The 27,711-nt window shown below is 40.7% G+C and overlaps 1 protein-coding gene and 1 long non-coding RNA gene across 10 annotated transcripts in view; both read left to right on the forward strand.

The window, feature by feature from the left end:
* The first annotated feature begins 5,463 nt into the window (after positions 1 to 5,463).
* Positions 5,464 to 27,711, forward strand: part of FBLN1 (fibulin 1) — a 79,285-nt gene continuing 57,037 nt past the window's right edge. For 2 of the 9 annotated variants that reach the window (XM_075760335.1, XM_075760345.1), the window contains exons 1-4: positions 13,491 to 13,700; positions 14,600 to 14,663; positions 20,970 to 21,069; positions 27,220 to 27,355. In XM_075760335.1, coding sequence (XP_075616450.1) covers positions 13,506 to 13,700; positions 14,600 to 14,663; positions 20,970 to 21,069; positions 27,220 to 27,355 — 495 coding nt within the window. In that variant the 5' untranslated portion in view covers positions 13,491 to 13,505. Of the gene's footprint in view, positions 6,248 to 6,615; positions 6,841 to 12,370; positions 12,470 to 13,490; positions 13,701 to 14,599; positions 14,664 to 20,969; positions 21,070 to 27,219; positions 27,356 to 27,711 lie in introns of those variants that run through there. The other 7 variants (XM_075760363.1, XM_075760367.1, XM_075760354.1 and 4 more) reach the window with 7 other exon arrangements.
* Positions 21,117 to 24,013, forward strand: LOC142602801 (uncharacterized). Its single transcript, XR_012836626.1, has 2 exons — positions 21,117 to 22,247; positions 23,330 to 24,013. It is a non-coding gene; the product is annotated as an uncharacterized LOC142602801 (long non-coding RNA).

Here is a 27,711-nt window from a genome sequence, read left to right on the forward strand (position 1 = left end):
GCATTGTGTGAATGCAAGCCCCACTCCCTGTGTATAATATTATTAACATGTGTTTGTAGAATCAGGCCACCAAAGATGATCTTGGGTTCCTGGGACAAAGATATTACAGCCCAAGGCTGTGAAGGCTAAAAGATGTGGTACACGAGTAAATAAAGTTTGGGAACCTCGGTTAAAGAAACTGAGACTGAGGAAAAGAAACAGAGGCTGTCTATGAGGCTGAGGGAAAAGGAGTATACATGAATTTGTTGCAGAGCTTTATCAGTGTTCATTCTCTTTCTGCTGACTGTCTGCTTACATTATACTGAGTTTAAATCGTAGTTTCTACTAGTAAGATGAAAGTTTTCTGGCAGTCTGGGACTGTTTGCAGATGGATAGGATGGCTTCTTTCTTTACCAGACTTACACAAAAACTTTTGTAAATAATACAGCAAATCATAAACCAATTATGAAATAGCACTGAATGAAGCAGATTTTAAGTGACCATGAGGGGACACAGAAAACTGTGTGCTCCTGATTTTAAGCTATTAGATACAACAGACTCTGGGATTTTATTTATGCAAACCTGAAATGTCTTATATTCACTTGTATATTTTCTCTTTCCCAAAGATCATTTGGTCACATACTTGGATATTATTTTTGTTTGACAGGGATGGAGCTCAGATTTATCAAGGATGTCAGGAAGGGAAATGGCCTTTTGCCAGAATAGCCATTTACTTTATTGATGGCTTTTCCCCACCCTTTATAATGAGATTTTATTTTTGTTTGAACAGTGAAAATAACCATTGGTACAGATGCTGACTGACAAATTTAAGAGTCACCCTCTGAGAGATTGCAGCTAAAATAATGACTGATCCCTGCTGTTGTTAGATTTGCGGAGGCCCCAAGCAGAGTCTAAGGCAGATGCCATTGTCCCCTCCAACCCTCATGTGCATGACTCACACCACTCTCCAGCTTATCCAAACGTAGCCCAGCCTTCCTGGGCCTCAGGTCCTGGAAAACGCCTTGCCTGTCCACACATAAGACTAGCTCTGCCTGCAGTGACATGAGAGAGTCTAGAAGGGGAAAGGAAATTTATGGGAAGGGGGAGATCTGAGAGACTGGGAGGATGCATCTCTAGAAGGAGAGGCAGGAAATACCCCATGAATGTCAGATTGAGTTATTCCTGAATTCTACAAGTAATGCCACAAGGGAAATGACATGGATCATCAAAGCATTCCTTTATGCCCCAATAAACTCCTCCTTGTCTTAGAAGCAGACCTTATACATATTAATAGAAACCCAGTGTGCATTTTGAATGTCCAAGATAGCTATATACATTTTCTTCCTAATCAGACAGGAAAGAAAAGAAAACATAGGCAAAACTTACAAAATGGACACAAACTCCAAAATGGGTAAAAACTCAAAATGCTTAGAAGCAATGGTGTTGAAAAGATCTCAGTGTTATGACACCCAGTCTGGAATATTTAACAAAAAACAAACAAACACAAAAAAATTAAATTCTGCCTTGATATTCACAGACTGATCCATACAAAGAGGAAAAAAATGTTCAGAGATTAATCTAGTAGTGAAATGGTTTGTCTGTACAAGGAAAGCTCTTTAAAGTAAGCTGAGCCTCTTCTAACAGTCTTTAGGTATTTGAAACATAGAGCCCAGGTAGATACTCTGGTTTGGATACAAGCGTCTGTATTGCTACCCATATGGTATAAGCAACTTGGGCTATTGGCGTCCACATGATTATATATATGCATATGTGTAATATTAATTGTATATGTACTTATATATACTTAACACACTTACATATACCTATATACACACATGAAATATTATTTATATAAAAAGCAGTCCAAATTTTGGATGGTTATAAATTTCATCTGACATTTGTAATTATTCTGGAATGAGTCCTGAGCCAGCTTCTCTGCCTGACAGAACGCCATCATAAGCCAGATGGCATACAAGGTGGCGGCTAGGTCAGCCTTCTTGGTTAGACTTGGAGGCGCAGTTTCGTACACGCTAGGGAACAGAAGAGGCTCTCTGTCCTCCCACCTTCCTTTGCTTATCTAGGGCCTGGCATGACTCAGGCTGGTATCCATTTGGTGTGGATAGTCAGTAGTTTGGGATTTGAGAATGAAGATGAGCCTGCAGCGTGGGGGACAAACTGACTTATCTAAGGGTGGGGAGAGGGGGGGTTTTCCAAGCTAATCCCTAACAAGGACATGCAAAGTGCATATGAAGTGTCCACAAGCTACACTACCCTAAGGTGCTTTGCTGGTCACTGATGATGCACAAAGCACTGAGTACAGAGTGACAGTAACTTCAACATGAATACAAGCCCAGAGATATATTAAAAACTATACTGGATTGATGTAGACTCAAAATAAGCAACAGACTGTTATCTGTAATGCCATTAACACTTTCAGAAAATAACCAAGGATTATTATAGAATCATAGAATGGTTCAGGTTGGAAGAGACCTCAAAGATCATCTAGTTCCAACCCCCCTGCCATGGGCATTATGGTGCACGTGTCTCTGAAAACTCTGACAAGTTTGGGGTTTTTTTGTAAAAGGTGTGTTCTAATTCAATTGGAAACCTGATGATACTATCCAGAAGGACAGGGAAGATAGTCAGAATGGTGCCCTTAAAAATCCATTTCCAATATTAAGATGCTAAAAACTAAAAATTTCCAAACCTTCCAATATTAAAATGATTATGTGACACAGTTCTTGTCACGTGTCTTTTGGACAGAGGTCTTCCTTATTATTCTAATTGTTTTTTAATTCAGAAAAGATTCAGGTAATGTTTTCTCCAGGAAAGAAGCTGAATGCCAATTGTACTTTGCACATACTTGTGTTTGGAGCTAAGCTGAGCCAGTTGTTTGTACTCCAATAGCCTACTGTAGAGTTTGGGGTCTTATTTTTACGGTAGGAGATGGTAAGAACCACGCAGGCTTTCTTAATCCTTGCGCATCCATAGCAGTCAGTGAAGTATTCTTCTTATTAGGAAGGCAAGAGGCCTTTTTGTGCATCTTTAGAGTGGCACATTACCTTAATAAGAGCCAAAAAGTAGCTTCATTTTTTTGCTATAGGGGCCAAGGACTTTTCCTTCAGGAACTATAAGCAGATGTCATTTCTAGGTGAATCTATTCTCTTCCTTGCAACATCCTTCCTGAAAACACAGAAGATACAGCAATTTCTTTTCCCTCTCTTTTGCTCAACTTCTGCAATAGATGGGTGGAAGCAAACAAATTAAGCAGGATTTGGGAGCTGCAGTAAAACAGAGAAGCTGGGAGGCACAACAGCTGGGACTATGGGGCAGCTTTGTTCACTAGGCAGAAGTTGATGTCCTTACATAGGCTTATTCAGGCCATCTCAAGAATTCCTGTTCCCATGAAAACTAAGTAGCCGAATGACAACTGTGAACCTGCTTCCATAGATGGTAGAGGATTTGTTAGAGTAATTCTAAATTCTTTGTCAGCCTACTTGCGTGTATCTACTCTCAATAAGACCCTTGGAAGACTTGCGCAATGATTTGTTACGCTGTCATTACTCATTAATCTGAGCTTCTGCAAATGATTTTTATTCTTCTGAAGTAAAAATAAAATCCTCATTAAAGAATTTGTTTGTTTTAAAAGCTACACAAAGGATTACAAGGCCTTTGCAAACAGATGTAAGAAAAAATGTGGTTATGCAAAATGTTCCCTCTCATAAGCCTTTGCTTTCCATTGACTTCCAGGAGCTTTGAATCAAGCCTGAAGTGCATGGCTTAGCTCACTACAAAGCTTGGGGTCAGTAATTAGAATCACGTGTACTCGAGGCCACTGAATCTGATTGTAGGTGAGAGTGCCAATTTATTCGGGAAATGTGTATTAATACTATGCAAAAAAACCCCACCCCAAACCAAGGAAAAAACTATTATCAGATCTGCAGATGACCATAGCCGTGATAGTTTCTAGAAATATTTCTTAAGCTGTTACTTGAATTTGCCTCATTTCTGGTAAACAGCTTGTGGTGGCAAACTGAACAGGAACAAGGAATTCTTACTCTGGAGTAAGAATGTCCACACATGGTGTTAATCAGGGGGACTCCATGTGTGGACAGGCTATTATGTATGACTTTACACTGTTTTAGTCAAACTGGTGAACTTCTTTCTACCTGCCTTTAATCAATTAGGAGAGGGTTTAATGTAAAGTGAAATAAGCCAGTATTGAACTAAATCCAGGGTTTCTATAGAGGGGATTCCACCTCTGACAAACTTTAGACAAGGTGTGATCTTTGTTAGTTGCCTCCTGCAGCTGTCTGAAATGTGAAAAACAGTAGCTCGGCGGTTGTGATGAAACACTGCCAAGGTCCTGCTGTAACTGATGTAAGATCCTTATAAACTGAGGCATTTAAAGAAGAGACAGAAATAGACATGCATGTGTAGAAAAATGAAGCAAAAAATACCTCTAAATAAAGTCACCGTTCCATCTTTCCTCCCCTTTCTAGCTGCCCCTTCCCGATAAAATATAGAAAAAGCAACAACAAACAAATTAAAAAGAAACAGCAGTCAAAAAAAGATGACCTGGGCAGGATATGATAATGGCAGTAAGAGTGTGGATACTGGTCAGTTCTTTGATGTCTCTTCCTGCAGTAGAGTTAGGAGGGACCATGAGAAGGTTGGTGGAGAGGTTCAAAAGGAACAAAAGGAAACGGCCCTTCACACCATCACTGGTAAATCCATGAAACCTGTTGCCAAAGGATATTTTGGATGATAAATGTGTTCAAGAACTCATAGGGAGACAGGATAAATACCTGGAATAGAAATTCACCAGGGACTAATAAGTGCACAGAAACCACGTTCCACTGAGGAAATGCTCCAAACTCAAAGCAGCTGGAGGCTGGGAGAGTAGTTGGGAGAATTATCACATGTGGTTTCCTTGTTCATACTCTTGCTTTGGTGACCACGTATGATCATTGCTGAAGACAGCCTACTGGGCTAGTTAGACCCTTGGCCATATGGCCATTTTTATGTTCTTGTGTAAGAAAAGAGCGAGTAACCTGGTGCAGAACAAAAGATGCACACTTTTACTACCTTAAATACTTTTTCCAGTTGCACATTTTGAGGAGAGATGTTAAAAAGTTGAGTTATTGAGTAGTTACAAGAGTAATACTCTTGTGCATGTGGTACAACTACCAAGTAAACACAAACTAACTTCCAGCTGTTTTTCTGAGTAAAACCGAGGGCAAAGTATAGAGGGGTGATGAACTCTCCATTTGTTTCCATAGGCATTTGCCTGCAAATATTATCCCCCCACATTATCTTGAAGATCTTGGCAACAGCATAGCCAACTGGGTGCTTTCAACTCAGGCTCTTCCTTTGACCACTATCAGTGTTTGTGTTCCTGTTTAAATAAGATAAGGAGGTTTGGGGTAAAAAAAAAAAGGGGGGGGGGGAGGGAGGGGAAAGATAGAGCAGAGCTGACTGCCTCATTTGGGTTGAAATTCTCATCCTGACTTGCTAAGAGGAGGGGGAGGAAAGAAGGGAATTTTTTTTTTCAGTGAATTTCATCAAAAGAGTCTAGAATATCTCTGCTTTTTAAAAAATCTTTTTATTGACAAAAGTTGTGTAGGAGTAAAATCGACGGAAAAACCAAGAACAAGGGTTGAAAAATCTCCCCTCCAGAGGTTAAACCTTTCTTTCTCTGCTAGGTGGTTTCTTTTGTTTTGTTTTTCTTTGCTTTGCCTTTGTTTGTGGCTTTCTCCTACTTGGCACCGAGAGAAGTCGCTGCATTTCTCCTTCACAGATCAGTCACGCCGTCCCTAGGTTCACGCTGAGTATCTGTAAAGTTTTCCGAGCTAAAGGGAGTCACTTTTACAGCGTGTGTGGGGGTGGCGGGGAGAGAAGTAGGGGTATCAGAAGCGACAGGGTCTCTGCCTCCAAGCTCCGTGGCAGCTCTGTTCTGCTAAGCACTTGCAGGCTGTACAATTAACCGGGTAGGCAGTGAATTAAATCTTTGTAAAGCCCACTGAGTGGGGGGTTCCTGCAAGCTTTTCCAACCGGTCTCAGGCGGCTCGGGATAACATCAGAAACAGCAGCAGCAGCAAGCAAAAAGGGGGGAGCCCACTGGACGCTGCAGGAGAGCCAAGCCCCCGCTCGGTGCGAGTGCTCCCGCCGGCTGGGAGCTGCGGGCGGCCGATGGACAACCTCCGCGGGGCCCGGCCGCTGCGGCTGCTCTTGCTCCTGGCGCTGGTGCCTTCGCTCCGGGGCCAAGGTAAGTGCGGGGAACGGCGCCGAGCCGAGCGGATCAGCGGGCGTACGCGGGGCTGCGCTGCGCCGCGCTCTCCCTCCGGCGCCCGAGGGCCCGGCTCTGCCCCCCGGGGCAGGCGGCGCGGGGTCCCGGGCGGCCCGGCGAGCTGCGGGCCGCCGGCGCAGCCCCGCCTGGCCGGGAGGCTGCCGGCGGCGGGCCGCCTCGCTGCCCACCCCCCCCGGGCTGGCTGCCCCGGGCGTGCCCGCTCCTGCTCCCTCTCCCGGGGCCGGAGGGAGCGAGCGCTCTGGACGGCAACCGGGGTCCGGCGGCTGCGGAGCGGGCCCTCGGGGGCTGGAGCAGCAAGACAGCTGAACTTCCCCTGGTGTGTGTGTCCCCCCCCTTCCCCGTGCCCCTGGACGTCCCGGGCAGGCTTTAAAGCGCCGCTGCCACGTTCAAGTGAGCAGAAAGGCGTGGCGTGCACCGGCTGCGCCGCAGCCGCCCGCTGCCACCGCCGGCTCCCGATCGCCCCCCGGGGCCGCTGCCACCCGAGCAGGTTATCTCTGCTCCGGAGGGTCGATACGAGGCTCCGCCGGGACGGACTTTGCCGCTGGGAGTTGGTGAGTCGGGCCGTGGCGGGGCCGGGCTGCGCTCTCTGCCCGGCGATCCCCCCTCCCCCCCGCCCCCGGGGCCGGGCGCCCCCCCGGGTTCCTGGCGGCAGAGCCGGCCGGGTCCCCCGGGGGCGGCTCCGGGGCTTCTGCAGCCCGATGTCCCGAGAATTGCGACATGTCGGAGCTGTTGGCGCTGCCGCCAGCCGTCGCACGTTGCCCCTCTGTAACGAAGGGTGCCCGGTGGTGGGCGTCGGGTTAAACTGCGCACCGCGAAGGTGATGTGTCCCGGAACCGGCGGTCAGGAGAGGTGTCAGGTCTGATCTGTTGGGGACCAAATTGTGCCCCCCCAAAAAAAGGGAGAAGGGATCAACAGTTACTTGAAATCTCAGTGGATCAGGAAGAATAGTGAAGCAAAGGATGCAGGCTTTTTGAAGACAAAATGTGAACCATTTATGAAATTGTGTGATGTGGTTGCTCTTCTAAGCAGGGATCTGGATGTGGGCCATGACTCCCTTTCCACACTATGCATTTTTTTCTTGTTCTCTTAATACTGTATAAAAAGAGGATATTGATTTAATTCAGCGTAGTATTCCAACACAAATACAACTGGTGAGATATGACGAAGAAATTACTTGTCATATAGTGATAATGAATTTATCATAGCTAACAGATAAGTGACTTTTTCGGTTAGAGTAACCCCAAGGGGGCCATTCAGAGTTGAGGCTTGAGTGTGCTGTACCCCAGGCAAACATTTACAAACATATGTTCTCTGGCCTAGGCCTAACAATGGCAGACAAAAGCCAGTGAAGTCAATTATTTGTTACTGTGACAGTGTTTTGGCTCTTAGATTTTCATATAGCAGAGTACTTTTCACAGATATCCTTCCAAATATTTGCTTTTGATAGAGAGATGTTAGCCACTCCTTTTAAAGAAGGAGGGACAGAATAAAGAAGGTTAGAAAAGCAACATTTAGTGCCAGAATCCAAAGATACTCCTACTTTCTCTCAGGCAACAGGGTACATCAGCAAAACTGTGGCTTTGATGTATCACAGGGAGAGGGCATGGTAATTTTAAGTATTCAACATTATTGTAAAACACTGAATAATTTCATTTTGTAATCTCAGTGTACATTTAACCTTAACTACTAGACTACTCTTTTAGAAGAATGGTAAGTAATTGGATACATAAGTTCAAGTTTTCAAAGTTTTTGTTGACACAAAGTATAGCCAAATTTGGCAATAAAAGGTATATCAGGTTTTTATTCTCAAATAAGAATCCATCCTCTTAATTTCATCTAGAATTTCTGCATCCTTAGAATTTTGGAAACTGTATGTTGAATAAAATTAGATTTAAATGTCTGAAAGCAGAAGGACACTACCTGTTGAAGAGTAGACTTGTCAGGTCAAATTAGTAGTAGTAAATGTAATTAATAATTTAGTAATTACTAGTAATTGTAATTGCTGTAACAAAGATTTTTTTTTTTTTCCTGCATTATTTCACATGGCCATCTGTTTTGCAGGCAAATGAAGTCATTACCTTGTGAGATCATGCTGTTTAAATGCAAGCTGTTTGGGGCAGAGCCCGGGTTCCTCTGTGTGACTAGCATAAAGGGGCTTGGGGCAAAGAGGAGCTCCTAAGTGCTTTAGTGATCCAGTTGCCAAGTTACTAGGAAACATATTTCTGAAATACAGCTTCCTCCTAAGCTTGTTACCAGCAGTTTTCTTAATTGCTTTTCCTTACTAATAAATCATCAAATCATCAGTATCTATTAATTAAAGTCCGCATTCTGAAAAAAACAGAAAGGGACTGCCTTCACTGGAACTGCCCAGTGCATGTGAATATACATAAGCACATCATTCTTTGCAAAAGTAAAGGTCTTATAAACCTTCTAAATTTTATAATGCAGCTTTGGTTTATTGTAAACATCACATTTTTTTAAAACCTTTTTTTGCTTATAAGGCAAGCTACCGTCTACTGAAGAAGATGAATTACTTACATCATTATGTCCAGTCAGTGTATGAATAGTTCATCCTCTAGCTGCGTCTTTGGCATGCCTTGGTACTACAGGCACAGACAGTTTAACTCACTAAACATCTGGAAACATGGCTTTTCAGGCTGAGCTTATAGTTTGTAATAAAAAAAAATGTTCCACTGACTTTGTGGAATGAGTTTTATTTTAAGATTATGATTTTTACATGTGCTTTTATAGCAGTAAGTTTATAAGCAGTATATGGGTGGAGGTAGGACTTATAAAAGGCTAAATCTATGCTTTCTTGCCCGCTGTCATAGATAAAATCTGCCCCAAAATCACATACTACCAAAAAATACAGTTCTAAAATCTGAATGTTGTCTCTAAATCAGTTTTCAGTTGAGTTTCTTTTTAATAGGTCATTTTCAGACTCGACATTTTATTGCAATCAGGGAAGAGCAAGATGTTAAACTCTTGTTTTTCATCTGTGTAATTGAAAGCAGACATGTTAGTGAAATCCAAGATGAAAATACATAAACTAGCTTATCAAGTTACTGCAGTATATTTATACTATTCAGTCAGATTTCAGGCATTATCTGATAGCAGGTCAGTGCATTTTCAAAAGTTATTTATTTATTGTTGCACTTCAGGCCCTTCTGCAAATTTCATACCAGCTTTACATGTGTTTTTAATAAAAGACCAACTTGTTCTACAATACTTAGCATTTTCTGAAATGAAAGATGAGTCTTAGACCTCTCTGTGACTTGACAGAAATAGAGTTACCTGGGACCATAAAAGAATGTAAGTTTGGTTTTGTGAGTTATGGATAGATCTGGAGAGGTAGGTGGCGAAATCAATTCAGTAAACAGAGAATAATGGGTTTGCTAGGTGTAGTAAAATATCTGTAGAGAATAAAAGGGGATGAGACAGGGAAGGTCAAGAAAGAGCGAGCTGAAAACCAAATAAAAAAGAAATCAGGGCATGGGCAAGAATTTTAATGGTAGCATAGAGTGGTTTCGTATGAAAGAGATAAATGAGCAAAAGCTTTTGTGAAAAAGGTAGCAAAAAGTGATGGTTGACAGTGACAGGAAATAAGGAAAATGACTGAAGTTAAGCAAGAACAAAATAAGCAGATCATTTTAGCCAGAATAGGCAAACATTTTTGTAAAGCGCTCAGGAAATGCCAGACACATGTCTTTATGTGTAGATTCGTTGGAAGGAAGTAGGCCAGGTGTGAAGATTTTAATAGTTAAGCCATCACGTATAATTAAACTAGGAGAGTGGCTAACATTGCTCCACGATAAACTGTAGAAGTGGAGGCAGAAGATTGAGAAGACTGGAGGGTGAGAAAGAATAGAAAAGTTGTCCCCAAAAAAGTCAGTGAAGGAATTGTCAGGACCAAGAGGGAAAAGAGTGGAAGCAAAAAGACTGAATACGAAGGAGGGGAAAGGTCAGTACAGGTCAGCGAAGAGCCCTAGAAGAATGTAAAGAATTACTGCTCGTAATATTTAGTGAGTAAAAATCAGTTTAGAAACACTCAGAAAAATGTCAGATAAGTGGAGAAGGAATAGTCAAAGTGGTATCTACAAAGGTAATGTACTGGTTAATTTGCAGTGACTGGGAGAGTGTGTACAATAAAGGAAAAATGCTGACAGTAACCTGCCTGTTTATCAGACCACCTGATGATTCTTGTCCTGCTGAAATCATCTCTGGCAAGACACTGGGACAGTCCAGTAAAAGTTGTGTTGAAAGTTATCTCTCATCAGCAGGATGCAACACTTCTAAAGAAGGATCTCCAGTGCTAACGCTTTCCCGAATACACTGGCACATCTTTGCCTAATGCAGTTAATGAAGCTTCTTGCCTTCGCTTTTTTTAAGCAAATAACACTTTTTTTTTCCCCCATCACTCGTGAGTACTTTGTCTCTGCCTTGTATTTAGTATAATCTACTTTAGACTTTTTAAAAGTTTTGAGAAATTGCCCTTTGGATTTCAAGTATGGGCTGTTGGATCTTAAAAAGAAATTGAATTTCTAGATTCTCAGGAATTCTCATTCAAATTCTTTTCAGTTAATCAAATTAATTTAAAATTGTCATTCAAAGAAAGCTGAATGGCATCTCTGGTGAAGTTTTGAGTACTGACCACACAAGTATAGGAAGTACATTATTTTCTGCATTATGGTAGCACCCACAAATGACCCATACTGCACAAGCATGTGAGATGTTCCCTGCTAAAGCATTCACTTTTGAGTGTAGTACTGTCAAAATCTGGACCGAGACCTTAAGCATAGTAATAAAGAAAGCAATACCTAATTTTTTTTTTTGTATCAATGCTGAAGTATTGATAGAGAAACACTTTGGTATATTCCAGCTTTTTAGGATATTTTCTAGGATTTACTAAGCACTGGAAGAATGTACTGTACAGAAGGATATACTGTACAAATGCTACCAGTACATCTGTTCGAAATACTTCAGTCTTCCAGCTTTGAAGCTCATCACTGACTAAATTCCAAGCTCAGAGTGCTGAGCACTTCTAATGTCAATACTTTGACGGAAAATCTGGAAGAGCTAGGTATAAATTTGCAACTCGGTATACATAAATTCAATAATGAAGAAAATCTCATGGAAGAGTTTTAGTAACATTTTCTCCAAAAGAAAACTTTTCCTAAATCATTGCTATATAAATATGTACAAAAAATGGATCTTTATTTTCTCCCTGCTCTGTAGGTCTTCAGTTCCTTCTCTGTTCATTACTTACTTGAACCTTATCCCATTGTGCTATAGATTTTATCCCATCTGCATAGTGCTTCCAGACTATTCTTTACATATGGCAGTAGTAGAATATCAGAATCTTTCATCATTGTATTTTTTTTTTTTATTCAGCAATAACTATGCCTACACAGTAGATATGTGTCACTTAAGCAGTATATAAAAGCGTACTTATTCTTTCTAATTTTCTGGTCAGATGAAAATAGAGAAATCCCAGTGTGAAAATGGTTTTCCTGTAACCATTTCACATGAGAAAATACAGAAATGCTTGAGCATATATATGTTTGAGATGCGCTGCTCTGTCATATTCTCATATACGTCTTATTTCAATTGCTTTAATTTAAATATATACATTTTTTTGGACTTGATCCAAAGGTCTTTAAGTTCTATGTAAAGACTGTCACTTACTATGGTACATTTTGGATCATGGCCTTTATACAAATGAACAGGACTAACAACAGATTAATTGTAACACCTTATATAAAACAGCAGTTCCTGTTCTTCTTCCAGTTACAAGTCTTTTTTGTAGGTCCACCTGTGCCAACTTGGTGAGACTGGGTTCTTTAGGCCACCTGTGCCCATCAGAGCTGTGAATGTAGCCTCTTTTTTCATGCTCATGTGAGTATGTAAAGTCTAGGACAGCCATTACTTACACTAAGCTGTTTATATGGTGCTGACTCAGTGGACTCTGGTATTAAACTTCTCTCAATTTCTTCATGTCTTCTAGAAATTGTCAGAACAGCCTTCAGTCTTCTAGTCTTAGTATCTTTCAAACTCCAGCCTCCTCATAGAAGTCCAAGAAATAACCTATGCAGAAAGATGAAAAAAAATCAAGTTAATTTGAAAGGACAGAAAAGACATCCACATGAAGTAGCAGTCTTCAGATACGGGTTGTTGAAGTGTGTAAGAGCCTGTGTGTAAGAGGTAGCAAGAAAGAAATGAGTTTAAATGGGCTTTTGGAGCAGACAGTGAGGTAATATGTTATTAAAAATCCTCTGGGATCCTCTAGAGAGGTTGTGGAATCAGCCTCGCTTAATGTCATTATGAACAACTAAATAGAAATCTGCCTAGAACTGACCAAATTTTATCAGTTCTGCCTGAGAGTAGTGGGTAGGACAAGATAACCTCTTGAGGGCTCCTACCTCCCTATCTTCTGTGATATTTTGATATGTATATAGGATACCTTATAGTTTTCCTGCAATAGATGGAGTCCTCTTTTCTAATTTTTTAGTAGCCAGTTGCCTTTTTTGAAAGGGTTTTTTTTTATTAGAACTTAGACAAAATAAAAACCCCCACAGTAAAGCACTTAACTTTCCCCACCAAGGAAAATAAGGCATGTTGCAACAGACCGTTGCCTCCTTTAGGCCTGTCCTTATCACCAAACACAGCAGCTACCTCATCACCAGCTATTGCCATGAATGATTTTAAGAGTTTCTTTTATTAACTGCAAACAGACACCTCATAAAATGAGGTTTGGCCATATCTGAATATCCCCCTAATTGTGTGACGGCCACTGCTTGTGCTACTGGAGCCACATTCCCCATAAATGAGTGTTCTCCAGACCTAAGAAAATTTCCAGTAAAATTTTGGCTGTTTTAAAACCAACCACAAAACATACTAACATACCAGGCATTTCCTTTAGGGTGCTGCTACTTTAGTGAGTGTGCTAACTGGGTTTCTTCAGTGATTTCAGCTATCCTGAAATAATCACACTCAGCTGAGAATTCATCTTAAGGTAAAGGTTCAAACCCTTTAAGTCTGTTTAGGGAGAATATCGTATTTCTTAGCAGTATGTGAACTGTGAGTGATTGTCTGTCAGTCCATAAAGATCCAATGTGACCTCCACACTTGGGAGAGAGAGGCACCATTGTCATAGGCCTTCTTTGAGGGCAACAAGTAGTCTAGAGAAGTACTGGAGAGGGGCAGCTGATGGTCAACAATGCCTTGCAGGCTGCAACAGATGCATTGGAGACTGCCTCCTGGAGACTGGCTTGTGCTGTTTTGGGGATTACAAGAGAGGGCATCCTGGCTCCAAGTTTCATGCATTTATTACGAAGTTCAAGCTGGTGTATTCTTTGTGAGAACCTATAAGAACAACCTTGTGGAAGGAATAAGAATAGCTTACTGGTCAAAGGTGACTAATGCCACAGCTCAGCTGTGTCTGTTCATCTTTCTTACCCCATCAGTATATTGGCATATTTGGTGTGTGGTCTTGAGGTAAACAAGAAGGTCTCTGCAGAAAAAGAAAAGCTCCTATTCACTTCTTTCTCTGCATATAAAATGGAGGAGGGGCAACTTCATTCCAGCTCCAGTCTGAAGAGGTCCAGCAAATACATCATCTCAGTTGGAAAATTATAATGCTTTCCTGCATCACTCCACTACTCCCAATTCAAAGCATTTGTTTCAGGGAATCATGGCCAGATTTTCTGTTGTATGTCTTTCTCTTTTATAGTTTCAGGTCTCCTGCACCCTTTCCTCTACTCTGTGTGCCTAATCCCTAGGCTTACACGCAAGATCAAGATGCCACAAGGCTGTACTTATCATGTTAGTCTACTACCAGGTGGACCTTTGAAGTCAGCTGGCTTCCCTCTTGTCTAAGCACATCTCTGGGTCTATTTGATGCCTTACGTGGCCAGCCAGAGTGTATTTGCATTGCCAGAAACAGCATTTTCACAATTTGTTGTAAGGACAGCCAAAAAAATCAAGACTACAAATCCCAGCTGCCAGCACTTGACTACCGTACCTGCCACAAAGGTAGCTGACCTGTCCACCTAATATTAGCCAGGTGTCATTGGTTCAAGAACAGTTGGTTTGGCATAGCAGACCAGGCCAAGCACGCTTTGTCTGCCCCAGTTCTATAGCACCTATAGTGGAGCCTTGGCTAAAGGGATATGCAGTTGCTCTGGTTTTGTGTCAGGCGAGTACAGATGGAAAGGGAGTTGAAAGGCAAAGAATGTGACTCTGAATAATACGGATGGCCAATCTGTCATGTTGAGTATCAAATTCTGTATGTGGACTTGTGGTTTTTTTCAGCTGACAGTTAGATGGATGAGCATCACAGTTTTCTTGACAGGACAAGAAAGGTTTCGTCAGAAAGGTATGCTGTGAAAGTTGAAAGTATTTTTCTTACTGGAAGCCTAAACCAATGCATGTCTGTTGTAGGCATGAGTTCAAAAATGGATGACATGCTGTTACTGAAACGTGTTGGACTAGTGCTGAGCTTTCACAGAGTCCATCTGCTGCTTGCATCTGCATATGCTGAGAAGTGATAGTCATGTTCTGTTTTCTCACATTCCATAGTGCTGAGTCTCTTACAGAGTAAATTGAGTGAAGGGCAAGACCTGCACCACATTTTACAAACTTAATCAATTAATGTGCTTAAAAGATTGAAAATATCCTCATAAGGAGGTGTGACTTTGACCCCTTGACCTGGACTCACTTCCAAATCCATACCCAACTGTAGCTGGTTATGTGGGCTGAATTTGACAGTCACATCACTTACTGCACTGAAGAACTGGAAAGCTTTACTAGCACTAGTTTGCTAAGCCCACCTAGGCTCACGTGTAGCTTTGGTTTGATATTTTCATCAGCTTTGTAACTGTTCCATAGATCAGCACTGAGGAATGAACAGCTATCTAATCCTGGATTGTACATAGGCTTTTCCATCGTCAACAGCTATACAGAAGAGCTGCTATTGTAGATTGTTACTTAAAAACGTGTCCCTTTTTGATCTAGCTGGAATGCTACTGCCATGAAAATTATCCAGTCCTTTTTACTTCTGCTTATTTTTTGCACAATTCCCAGAAACAATTCAGGGTTTCTCATTCCAGGAATCATGCTTTTGGGTAACATTCTTAAGCTTATCTTTCTTGTGCAGAAAATACTCACTGTAACAGCTGAATAAGCAATTCTTACATCACAGAAGTCTAAGGTTGTACAGATTTTAACCACATTTCTTGCTTTGAACTCCCACACAGTATGGCAATCCTGTTAAGATTAGCAAACTACCTTTTTTTTAAAACAACCATATGCTCATACACATTTTATCTATATAAGCATAGTTCATAGCTAGCACATGAATGCATCACATGCACAAAATGTTTTGATTTGTGTGACCTTTAATCACTTCTTACCTGATAGGTGTTCTTCATGACAGGTTTTGTAAAATTAGAGATCTGAGTTCCAGCTGTCTTTCTACTGTCTTTTTCCCGAGACTTCTGAAATCTCTGAGTACTGCATATACCACCTTAACATCAGGACAGGCATCCTCGCTGTTATTATACTAACATGGCTCAAGTTCTTTCGGATGCTCTGCTGCACATACTTTTTTACAGGGACAAAGTAGTGGTGAAGCTGCATTTGATTTTTATCCAAAATAGACTTGGATTTTTCTCAATTAGTCAATTAGCATGCAAAATTACTATATCTGAGTGAAAAGGAAGTAAACATGCTACTATCTTAACAGATCTCAGGTTTATCTTTATATTTTTCTGTCTCATGATACCAAAAAGCTGAACAATTGCTTCACAAACTTAGAAAATGGACCAGATAGTGTATTCCTGCATGTTACAACTTTACTGTAGGGTTTCTCCCTCCAAATAAAAGGCCACATTTCAGCTCAACACTGACAGTATGATCAGCCTTTCCCAGAAGTGTTTTGTCTCTCAGATGCCTGAGAGTTCTCTGGCTGATTTGCATGAAACATTATGCACTTGGCAAAACAGTTGAAGGAGCACCAGGTTCAGAAGAGCGGTACTGTAATTCCTATTTGATCATCTTTGGCACTCCAGCTCTGAGGGGTGCCACAAGCCCATCAACTGCAGTAAAAGACACATAGTCACATTCAGAGAGAAAAGAACCATCACTTTCTGCGCAGTATGTGAGATTCTTCAAGATGTTGTAATCAGAGTAGTTTCTACCATCTGCTTTCCACTACCCCTTCCTTTCAGATGCCCTGCATTACAAACTTCTAGTTATGAGAAACTGAGGCGAGGCCGTGGCTCCCCCCATGCTATTGGTCCCCTGAAGAGGGTGTAAGGAGGCACAAATGGCCTCCGTATGAACTGCTTGCTGAAAGATTTCCACCTGGGAGCCACGTGAATGTGCACATGTATGGTTGAATCCACAGCACTGGAAAAATGCAGTTATGAGACGCTAAGTCTGTCCTGTTTCTAAATACTCATTAACAACTCTTGATGCCAAAATAGTCAGAATTGGTTCCAGTGCAATCAGGAGTTGACACTCAAAGTGTGAGGCATGCACTTTCTGAGATTTTGAAAGAATAGAGGTTTGTCCACAAATGCCAATTTTTAAAAGCAAACTGCAAAGCCAAGCTAGAGAAAATGTTTTTTACTGTTTTATTGTTGTGTTTGAGAAGAATGGCCTTGAGGGTGGAGTCCTTTTTTTACTGCTTGTTTTTCACTTCCCTCTATTCTCAAGAGATTTTTGGCAGGATCTTTGGAGGATATGAATTGTGATGTCACCAAAAAAATGAGCCTGGACCACAGTTCTCCCTCAACAAACTATCCGAAATCCTTCTTTGTCTGCTGCGCTCCTACAGACGAGCTTGCTTAGCTTGGCCTGCTTTGAATTCTTGAGTTATTTGGTTGGAGTAGAGGTGTGTTGCCAGAGCTGGGAGGGAAGAACTGGTGTCCAGAGCCAGGGATTGTCCTTCTGGGGAGGAACTTGGCTAAAGACCCATTTGTAGAAAGCCCTGCAAAAACCTGCAGCCAGCTCTGCACTTCAGTTAAATGTGTATCGTTTTTCAACACGGTTAAGATTAATTGCAGTCAACAGCACTAAAAGTATGGTTATTTGTAACACATTGTATGAAATTTGATGCATATAATGTTTGTTAGCAATACACTGGCAGACAGCACCAGACAGGGTCCCTATTCCCAAAGAAGAGATCAGACGCAAATTCATGTCTTTCACCACAGGCAGATATTTATTTACAAGACTGATTTTCTCTGTAGCATTATAAACTACAATTAGCTTTCAGACACTGGCATGAATTGTGGACACACTGAGGAATTCAAGAGAATTATTGCCTTGACTTCATAATGACAGAATTTTGACTGTTATTTTGGGTATGCAGTAAGACTAGAAGGATGACCTGGGTCATGGAGTACAGAGCTCTGTTATAAACTAACATTTAATGTAATTCCATTTATAAGTATAATGATTTTCTTATTAAAAAATGTTTGGTTTACTTGATCCCATAATTCTGATTATTGTTTACTGCAGTAGTATTTGTTGACAGGAACCACATCCTTTCACAATCTTTACTTATCTAGGCTTAAAATGGTCTATTTCTTCCAGTTTCTCCGCATATAATAGGGCTTTGATTCCCCAGACCATCCTCCTAGCCTTTCTGGACATGTTTTCCATTTTGATGTATTCTTTCCTAAAGAGGGATGGCCAGAATTATGCTCAGTAGTCCAGAGCTTTGCACTGTAGAATTGATAACTACCTTAAGAGTACCTACCTTAAGATTTAGCTCTTTCCTTTTAGCTTTGAATTGCTGGATTATAATCACTAGTCGGGAATATAAGTTGTTCCCTGCAAACAGCTGAGTGACTGGAAGGGGGTTATCATCCTTACTTGCTTTCAGCTGCTTTTTAACTTTCCCACACATGAAGATCTGCCAGGTGAGATACTCATGTAAACTCGGTCTGACGCGTATCAAAGTAAGTGGGATCATGAACAGGGTAAATAATATTTTGGCTTATTTTGATAACTGCAACAGAGTAGGAGGTGGATACATGGACAGATGGAAGGGGGCTGTAACCCCCATACATCAGGACCACCTGGGGGACGACGGCTTTGTAACTGGCATAGGGAAAGCCAGAGGAGACAGATGCTTGTCCTTACTAGACTCTGCAGGAAGTCATTTGTGAAGATGGATAGTTTTGAATATAATGCTGCTGCTTACTGAATTTTTCACCCTTTAGATGTGCTTGGAGCAAAACTAAGGATGAGACAGTCATGTGAGGCATTTTATGATCCCATGGAGAGAGGGCGTCTGGGAGTGACCTGGTGTGTACTCCCTGTTCTGCCACCGGCTTGCTGTGTCATTTGGGCAAGTCATTTCATCCTTCTGTACTTCAGCTTCTCCATCAAAAAGAAGTAAATGAGATTTTGCCTTCCTCTGTGCAGCACAGCAACCTACAGCTGAAAGGGTCTTATTTATTTTTCATTAAGTAATCAGTCACAGAATCATTTAGGTTGGAAGGGACCTCCTGAGAGCATCCAATGTTTGAACACTCTTGCAGTAAAGAAGTGTTTTCTTGTGTTCAGATGGAACTTCATATGGTATAATCTGTGTCAATTGTCTCATCCTGTCAGTGGACACTATTGGGAGGAGTATGGCTCCCTCTTCTTCATCCCCTCCCATCAGCTATTTATAAACATCAATCAGATCCCCCCCGAGCCTTCTTTTTTACAGACTAAATAGTCCCGGCTCTCTCAGTCTCTCCTCATATGAAAGATACTCCAGTGCATAAACCATCCTGGTGGCCCTGCACTGGACTCTCTGCAGAATGTCTGTATCTTTTTTGAACTGGGGAGCCTAGGACTAGACACAGCTCTCCGCATGTGGCTTCACTGGTGCTGACCAAAGGGGAAGGATCACCTCCCTCAACCTGCTGCCAATGCTCTGTCTAATGCAGCCCAAGATGGTGTTTGCCACCTTTGCTACAAAAGTGTGTAGCTGGCTTATGATTAGCTTGTGTCCACCGGGACACCTGGGTCCTTCTTTGAAGAGTTGCTTTCCAGCTGGTAAGTCCTAACTGTGTACTTGTGCATAGGGCTTATTCCTCCCCAGATGCAGGACTTTGCATTTGTCTTTGTTGAATTTCATGAAGCCCATTTCTCCAGCCCATTGAGGTCCCTCTGGATGGCAGCACAACCAGCTGGTGCATCAGCCACTCCTCCCAGATTTGTATCATCTGTGAACTTGTTGAGGGTGCATTCCTTCCAGTGTCCACCTCACTGTCCACTTACCTAACCTGTACATTGTCAGCTTGTCTAGGAGGTTGTTATGGGAGACAGTGTTAAAGCCTTACTGATGTCAAGATAATCAACATCCACTGCTCTCCCCTCATCCACCAAGCTAGCCACCTCATTGTAGAAGGCTATGAGATTAGTTAAGCATGATATCCCCTTCATAAATCCAAGCTGACTTCTCCCCATCACCTTCTTGTCCTTCATGTGTTTGGACATTGTTTCCAGGAGGATTTCCTCCACCACCTTCCCAAACAGTGAGGTTGACCAGCCTGTAGTTTCCCAGATCTCCTGTCCTGTCCTTCTTGAAGACAGGAAGGCATGCGTTCTCTTCCATTCTTCAGGAGCTTCTCTCATTCACCATGATCTCTCAAAGATAATCGTGAGTAGCCTGACAGTGACATCAGCCAGCTCCCTCAGCGCTCATGGGTGCAGCCTGTGAGGGCCATCAGTCAAAAAACTTAGGAAACAATGAGAAAACATTAGAAAGCTGTCCCTCTTGATAATCAGATGGTTTTTTACACAGATTTTGTATTGTTATACAAGGAGCTGTTCAGTGTCTGGACTACAAGATAATTAATAGGAAAATGTGACTCATGTTTTATTCCAAGTTCTGATACACCTGCTGTGCAGTGAACTTTTGCACTTGGAATATGAAGCAAACCTGTAGTGCTTGTCAGTTCATTAACAGTATTTAGTTTTATTAAATTAGAGACTTTTGCAAAAATCATACTCTGCCCAAATAATTATTTTCAGTATGTTTTTCCCCTTAGTTTCAGGGTTGGTATCAGTTGATATCTATATTAATTTTTCTTTCATATGAGTGATCCAAATACTATATAACTTTCTGTTTCTTTGTACAATACTTATGCATTTACAGACATACTTTTGAGTAAAACAGATTAATTGGATAATAACCTCAGGAGAAAATAGTTCTGCAAATTAACATATAATGAGATTCATCTGTCTTTCATATCAGTGATTTGTCCTATATTCTTCAGGATTTAAAAAGGTTGCTTGTTGCTACTGCCACTTTTGATAATAAAGGTGTGCAATCCCACAGATCATTTTATTGTGCAGGACTGTATATATCTGAACTGTTTTCTGGACTGGAGTATCAGTCCCTAGGCTGTGTCTTTATGTGAATGGTTAAGGGAACCTGCAGTTTGCTTCACTGATGAAGGAATACCTCCAGCGCTTGGGCTGATTGCAAGGTGCTAACAGATGTTTCATTTGGCCATGGCTGCCTTTTGGATGGGTGCACTATTCTGTGTGCAGATTAGGGAGGGGAAAATGAACTGGCTCTCTTTTGTTTTGTTTTGTTTTGAACTGGCAGATGCTATACCATTTACTAAGGTTGTATTAAATATATTGTGTTTTTCTTTCCTCATTTCTGCAGATCTTTCAATGGAAGAATGCTGTGACAAGGGTATTGAATGGGCAAATAAAAACAGAATATGTACTTCTCTACCGTTAATATCTGAGTCCAGAGAATGCAGGTATATAGTTATGTATTTTATATTAAATTATAGTTTGTATTTTCATGTAAAACCATGGGAGTGACAGGTATGAAAGCTGATTTAGAAGATGAAGCACCCAGCTCTTAAAGCAGTTTTTCAAATCCTTATCTAGCTGTGGGGAGTATGTACTGAGTACCTACCTTTCTTCCATTAAGTCATTTAAATTTTTGCTGTTGGTCTAGTGTAGAGTCACCCAGCTCTAATCTGTTTGATGTGTGCTGTCTCTTAGTCAGAAGTTTTTCCACTGTACTCTGCTCGCAGGGCTTGGACTCTGCCTACAGTCAGTACATCTCAGCATGGCTCCCCTGATGTCAGCAAAGCTTCTTCAGTTTATGCTGATTGTGAATCTGGCCCAACAGTGGTCCAAATTCTCAGGCAAGTGTTTATCAAGAAATGCAACAGAACCTGTACATGAATCATCTATAGTTTGCATATGTACGTATGTAAGACAGCTTTTTAAAACTCTTTCTCCTGTGTGGTGCCACACAGATAATTCTCCTGCAGTTCTTGGTTGAATTGCTGGATGGAGGAACCTAAAGCTTAAGAAGAAATTAGATTCCTAGTTATGTAGAGCGTTCGACTTCTGTCAAATGTGTTTGACCGTAGAAAACAGTAACCTTTAGTTAATAAATAGATATCTTAATTCTACTGACATTTAATAGAATACTAATTTCTATTATCCAATCTGGAAAATGAAATAATGACATTAAATGTTAAGATTATTTGCACTGTAACATTTTAGTTATTCTGAATCTCTTACGTGGTTGGGGCATTCGTATTTTTTGTGCAAATGGTAGTTTGCATTATTTTTGCTGTTAAATGCACTTGTTACATTTAATTTGTGGAGCTAACAACTTGTGATTTGGTTGTTTGAGGGGCAGTTTCACAGAGGACTTTGTATTTAAAACATTTCATTGCTCCCCTCTATCTTTTCAAATGGATTGCAAAGTGATTTAAACTTGGTAATTGTAAAAGAGTTGGATTGATCTTTATTACAGAAAGAATGTGTCTTGCAGGCAAGTCTGTCCGTGTTTTCTGACTTTTGCATTTATATTGGCATTGAAAGCAGTCTCTTACGCAGAAGAATTGACAGATAGGACTTAAATCCCAATTTAGGAAATACTTGAAGAGTCAGAAGAGTTACAGACAAAACAGAGGTAGGGAAAACGGAAACCAAGTTTACTGAACAATCTGGGAGCGAGAATCTTGATGATTTAATGATCATTTGATTAATGTGAGTTGTGATTCTGCTGTAAATGTAATTCTTTTAAAGACTGCCATTTTAGACAGTCTTTAGGATTTCATAGGAACTGAAAAAAGCTTACTAATACTTTATCTAGCTTTTATGCTTAACTGATATGTAACTAAGAAAATTAGAGTTATGTAATGGTAAATCGGAAATGGGTAAACTCACATATTCGGTGAGAGGTGTGAGCGCTTATTGACAACAAAGAAGTGGATAAATACCGTTCAGTTGCATCTGTTCATGACTGTCCGATAAATAAACATAGCACCCCCTGAAGCTTGGCTCCACTCTAAAAATGACTAAAATAAAATTAGCACCTTTAAATACTTTCTTTAATAGCAATATTATTTTACTCCAGTTATGATTGCAAACTGGCATATCTGTGAGAGGTACAGGAAGATCACTTTATGATGCCATTTCAGACACAAAAGTAAGGGCCAAATTCTGCTCCTGATTGCTAGTGTAGCTGGGGCCAGAATGAACAGTGAGGGAGCTTGATTCCCTTTGCAAGCACGTGAGGGTATTTAGTCATACTGCACAGAGCTGCGAGCAAAACCAGGTTCCTTGCACAATGTCCAGTCGTGTCTGCAGTCTCTTACTGTGGTTGCTTGTCCCACAGATGAGTATACCTCATTGTATTACCACTCTGGACAATGACAGTATTTTTCTCTGTGCCTTCATGACTCAGTAAAATATGAGTGTAGAGTTTTACTGAATGATATCTTTGGCTGTCATAACAACAGCTTTGTTGCCCATTAATTTCTTGTGATGGAGTTAAACTCACAACAGGTGGAAACAGCTGCCATTTATGTTTGGAACTCAACCTGCCCAGCAAATCTTCATCCCTTCAAAATGAAGAGTTTCCCCTGTCCAGAGCTCTTAGCAAGTGATCTTAATTCCTGGGCCAGGAGCAGCATATCTCCATATGAGAATTGCATGCCTCTGGCACTGTCTTTTTGGAGTTACATTGGGAATAACATTATTTATTGTTAGTGTTGCAAAAATGAATAGAAGAAGAAGCTACAGAACATGCTGCTAGGTGCTATGCCAGAACGGAGCAAAAAAGGTGATCTGTGTTCCCAGGCAGAGACAAGCAGCAGCGCTTGGATACAGATGCAGATGGGAACACAAGGAAATAAGAAGACAGGAGTATTTGGAGTGATAGGCACCAGAGGTTTAACTGCTGATAGATGTTTATTGATTTATGCCATTTTAAGTCCGGAAGAGCCTGAGATTTTGGACATCAAAGTTGTGACAGTTTTATGCTTGAAAAAGCTGTTTAAAGTTATTTTTGGAGAAGTTGTCTTTATTAATTATTATCTCCCTGGCCTGCTAAGAGTGCCTCACAGTCACCAAGATTTTTGGCTTCACAGTCAGAGGGATAGAATAGTCTGCTATGTTGTCAGGGTTTTATTGCCACTCATTTAAGATAACTTGCTTAGTTCACTTTGTGAATATTGTCAAATTCAGTCCTTTCTCTGCCACAATGTTATCAGTATTGTTTCTCTACATAATATATGATATCAATATAATTTTACCCTTTACCTTCAAGAAAACTTATATTAAGTAAACTACAAAGTAGTTTATGGATTGCAACAGGTTAATTTTGAGGTTTGTTGAATCAGTTGTCCCTTGCTAATTTATAACACATGTTCAAATATATGTATTTTCATTGTTGAGACACTCTTTATTGTTTTCATTTGTCATATTGTGTAACTCATAATCCCGGATCTTGCTCTCGCTCTTACTTTTCCTTAGTTCATTTCTGTTGCATGTTAAACTGCTTGGTTTTATAAAATAATTCTGGAGTGGAATCATTTCCTTTTTAATTTTAATATTTTTCGTCAAAGGCCTTCCACTGTGCACATGAATAGCACTGACATAGTTTGAAGACAGGCTAATAAATAGAAGGAGAGAGACAAAGATTACTGAAATTAGGCTGACAACAGAGACATTGTTTTCAGAGCAAAGTTAAATTTTAATGCTTTTATGGAAAGAAATGAAAGAAAAAATAGGTGATTGTGAAATCTGTGCTAGTTCAGGAGTGCATCCTCTGGGAAGGAGAATAATAAATGTGAAAGGATTGTGGAGGTAAATGGACATGCAGCTTTTCAGCTGGAAATGTATTCCATGAAAAATCTGTAACATTAGTTAAATTTTAACAGAAAGTAAAAGTGAGAATATAAAACATGATTTCTTAACTTGATTTATAATCAAATTCCCTAGTAGTGAAATAACTTTAATTTTAGATCAGCATTTGCAACAAAGAATAAGGATTTTTAAAATGTCTGAGTGATTTCTGTTCATTGTGAGCCATGAATAAAACTCATCTTTCAGAGAAACCAGAAAATGCATGATTTTACCAGAAATATCCTGAGTGAATGTCAGTTGTGAGGCCTCATGCTGCTAGAGATTCTGTATTTAGTGTTTTAAGATTTCAGCCATATTGTAAATACCTATTTATTTGAATAAAGGGTTTTAACTGAAAATGAGAATATGGCAGATAAGGAAGAAGTAGCCTTTGGCTTTTTTAATTATTAGGAGTAGTTAAAAAAACAAACAAACAAAAAGCAAACCACAGGAGAGTACTCCTCTACCTTCTCTTTTTTTAGAGACCAATACTGTAAGCTGTCTGTAGACATGAAGTTAATAGGAATGCTAGACAGGAAGAGTTGAAAGGTTTTACGCAAAGAGACAAATCTAGATGTCCTATTAACCATTAGAGATGGCTCCTTTACTCTGCTGTGAAGTAGGAAGTAGGTATGTATTATATTAGGGTCTAAGCCAGGGAGACACACATAACTTAGTGAAGACGGGGAGAGCTACTTTTCATCTCAAAAGTCATGGAGTCTGAAGAGCTTGTGGTGGTATGCTTTAGTGACCATCAGCGCGTGGGCTGGTGCGCAAAGGGAAAAGGATGCTCAGCTGGGCAGCCTAAGTTGCAGCTGGAAGACCAGTACTGTGCAGATTTTTCTAGCATTTTTCTCTGCCATCTTTCAAGGATTTCTACCTCTGTTTACAGTCTCAAACAATATTTGCTACCAGTGCAACTTCGCTGTAGGATTTGGGCAATGAAGTGTGATTTTATTGTTGTTGTTCTGAGAAAGAACAAATGGTATTTTGATCTAATATTCAGTTGATGTTTGATTCCTTATTACAGTTGGGGTGGGCCACATCACTTATGAATACAGCTGTGGGAAACATTTTAGGAGACTTTTTTGTTTTGGTTGAAATTGCCAATTTGTCAGGGATTTTAAAGAGATGACTTGTATTTGGAAAAAAAAAAAAAAAAAACACACTGGAAATCAAACAAATCTACTGAAAGACTGCTGTTTGTTTGTTTGTCTGTGGCTAATGTATCTAACTCCTCAACAGGACTTGGAGAGCTAAAGGAGCTGGAAAGTCTCAGCTCCCACACTCTTGGGCTTGAAGTTCAGATTTTACAGGCTTCTAAAGTCCTGACAGTCAGACCACCCCAGAGCTGGGCAGGGAATGGAAATTCTGCTTCAGAGGGAATTTCAGCAACAAAAAAGCTACATATTCTTCCAAACTGGAACTAAATCAAATATCAAAACCTTCAAATAGTCTGCCAAATAAAGTTACTGTCCTGGGCTTAACTTCTAGCTATGACTTTAGAATCTATTTTTGAATAATTTGTTCATGAACTTATCCTGGTTTTCGTTCCTATGCATTGAAATCTCAGAGCTGTTTTTGTCCAAGCGAGATCTGCACAGTCAGACCATTACAAAATCCAATAAATAAGAATCGGGAATCTTCAGGAGTGTAGCTTGACAACCTCGCCTCACCAGTATGCAGAGATGCCGAATCTGAGCCCAGTACCCATGTGTCCCCTGCTTTTAGTGGGCTGGACTGAATGGCCTGGCCTTAGAGCTGAGGGGGTCCTTCACGTCGCCTGGGAGCTGAAAGCTCAATGTATGGTCATCAAGAGCAGGGAAGCTCCTCCAGAGGTGATGCATGGGAATCCACTTATTTCAGATGACAGTAGGAGAAGCCTGTAGTTCAGTGGTGTAACTAACCCACCCACTATCTTCCTTACGCTTCCAAAATTTCCAACAGTGTAAATAAAAGGGTTTTTAAGACTAAAAGGTATTGGTTTGCTGAATACCTTTACCTAATTTTATGTATTTCTAGGTAAGCCTTGAAAAGGTTTTACTTACCAGTTCAAATAACTAGAGTTGAGAGGAAAGAAAAAAAAAGTAAACACTCTTAACAGCAAAGAGAATGCGTTCAATGTTGGTCTGTAAGATATATAAGATTTCCCATGTTGATGGGTACAAAAGTGCATTTATAGTTTTTTTCTGTCTGTTTCTTATAGAGCTCTAACATATCAGAGCACAGCTTTTAGGTTGTACTGTAAATAGAATTTATCAGCTTGGATTGCCTCTGAGCTTCCTTCAACACACCGTACCTGTTTATTTGAGTAAGGGGCAGCAGGTACGAGGGTAGACTGGTCATGGGATTGCAGAGTCTCACAATGTCCGGGGCCTGACTTGTCCCTTCCATCAGTTGGAGCACCGATTTGGTTCTCACCGTCTTCACTTCAGCCACCAGCCATCACAAAACATGCAAGAATGCAAGACCTGGAGACCTTAAGCCCTGTGGCAAATGTGGTTGAAGTTATCCATTTGCTTAAAAAAAGTATTAGGACAGACTGCAAGGTAGACAGGCAGGTAAACTGTATTAGACATATCACCTAAATATTGTGCCTACTTCTAGAGAATATTTTTACTTTGTAATTAAAACGTGTGCCCACAGAACCTCTTTCCATGAGACTAGTACAAGTGCTAATTGTCAAAACTTGCATTATCTGTTCTTGACCTATATATGACATTCTTCTCCCATTGCTTCCATCCTTTTGTCAGCATGACACAGGTACAGTGCTGCCGCAGCCAGCTGGAGAAGCAGTACTGTTCAGACGGGATTGAATTTGCCAACGTGCGTGAGGAGTGTGACTCACATATTGGTGAAAATTCCACCTGTGAAGCTGAATACTTCAAGGTGAGACATCAGACCTACTCCTGTTCATCTTTGAGAAATGGTATTGACTGTCTAGATTGGTATTAAGGGTTGACTGTGAAGGTCACCATACTCAGTTTGATGCACGTAAACAGCTTTTTCCCACCTACACCTTCTGTCTCTGTTAAGGCTGTCCACTTTGTGCTGCTTTTGAGAGAAACAGTTCCTTGTTGAGTGAAGCAGACTGTCTCATTACATTTTAGCAGAGGTAGAGGGTAGAATGCAAAGGGGTGGAAAGTCTTGAATGGGTAATTGGCTAGGAAACTATTTTTGCATGAAGAGAAGACATCGACACTGTAAGAAGGGATGGGTGAGAAAATCAGACGTGTTTCAGACTT

The sequence above is a fragment of the Balearica regulorum genome, chromosome 1, assembly GCF_011004875.1.
Source record: "Balearica regulorum gibbericeps isolate bBalReg1 chromosome 1, bBalReg1.pri, whole genome shotgun sequence".
In the NCBI taxonomy this organism is placed as follows: domain Eukaryota; kingdom Metazoa; phylum Chordata; class Aves; order Gruiformes; family Gruidae; genus Balearica; species Balearica regulorum.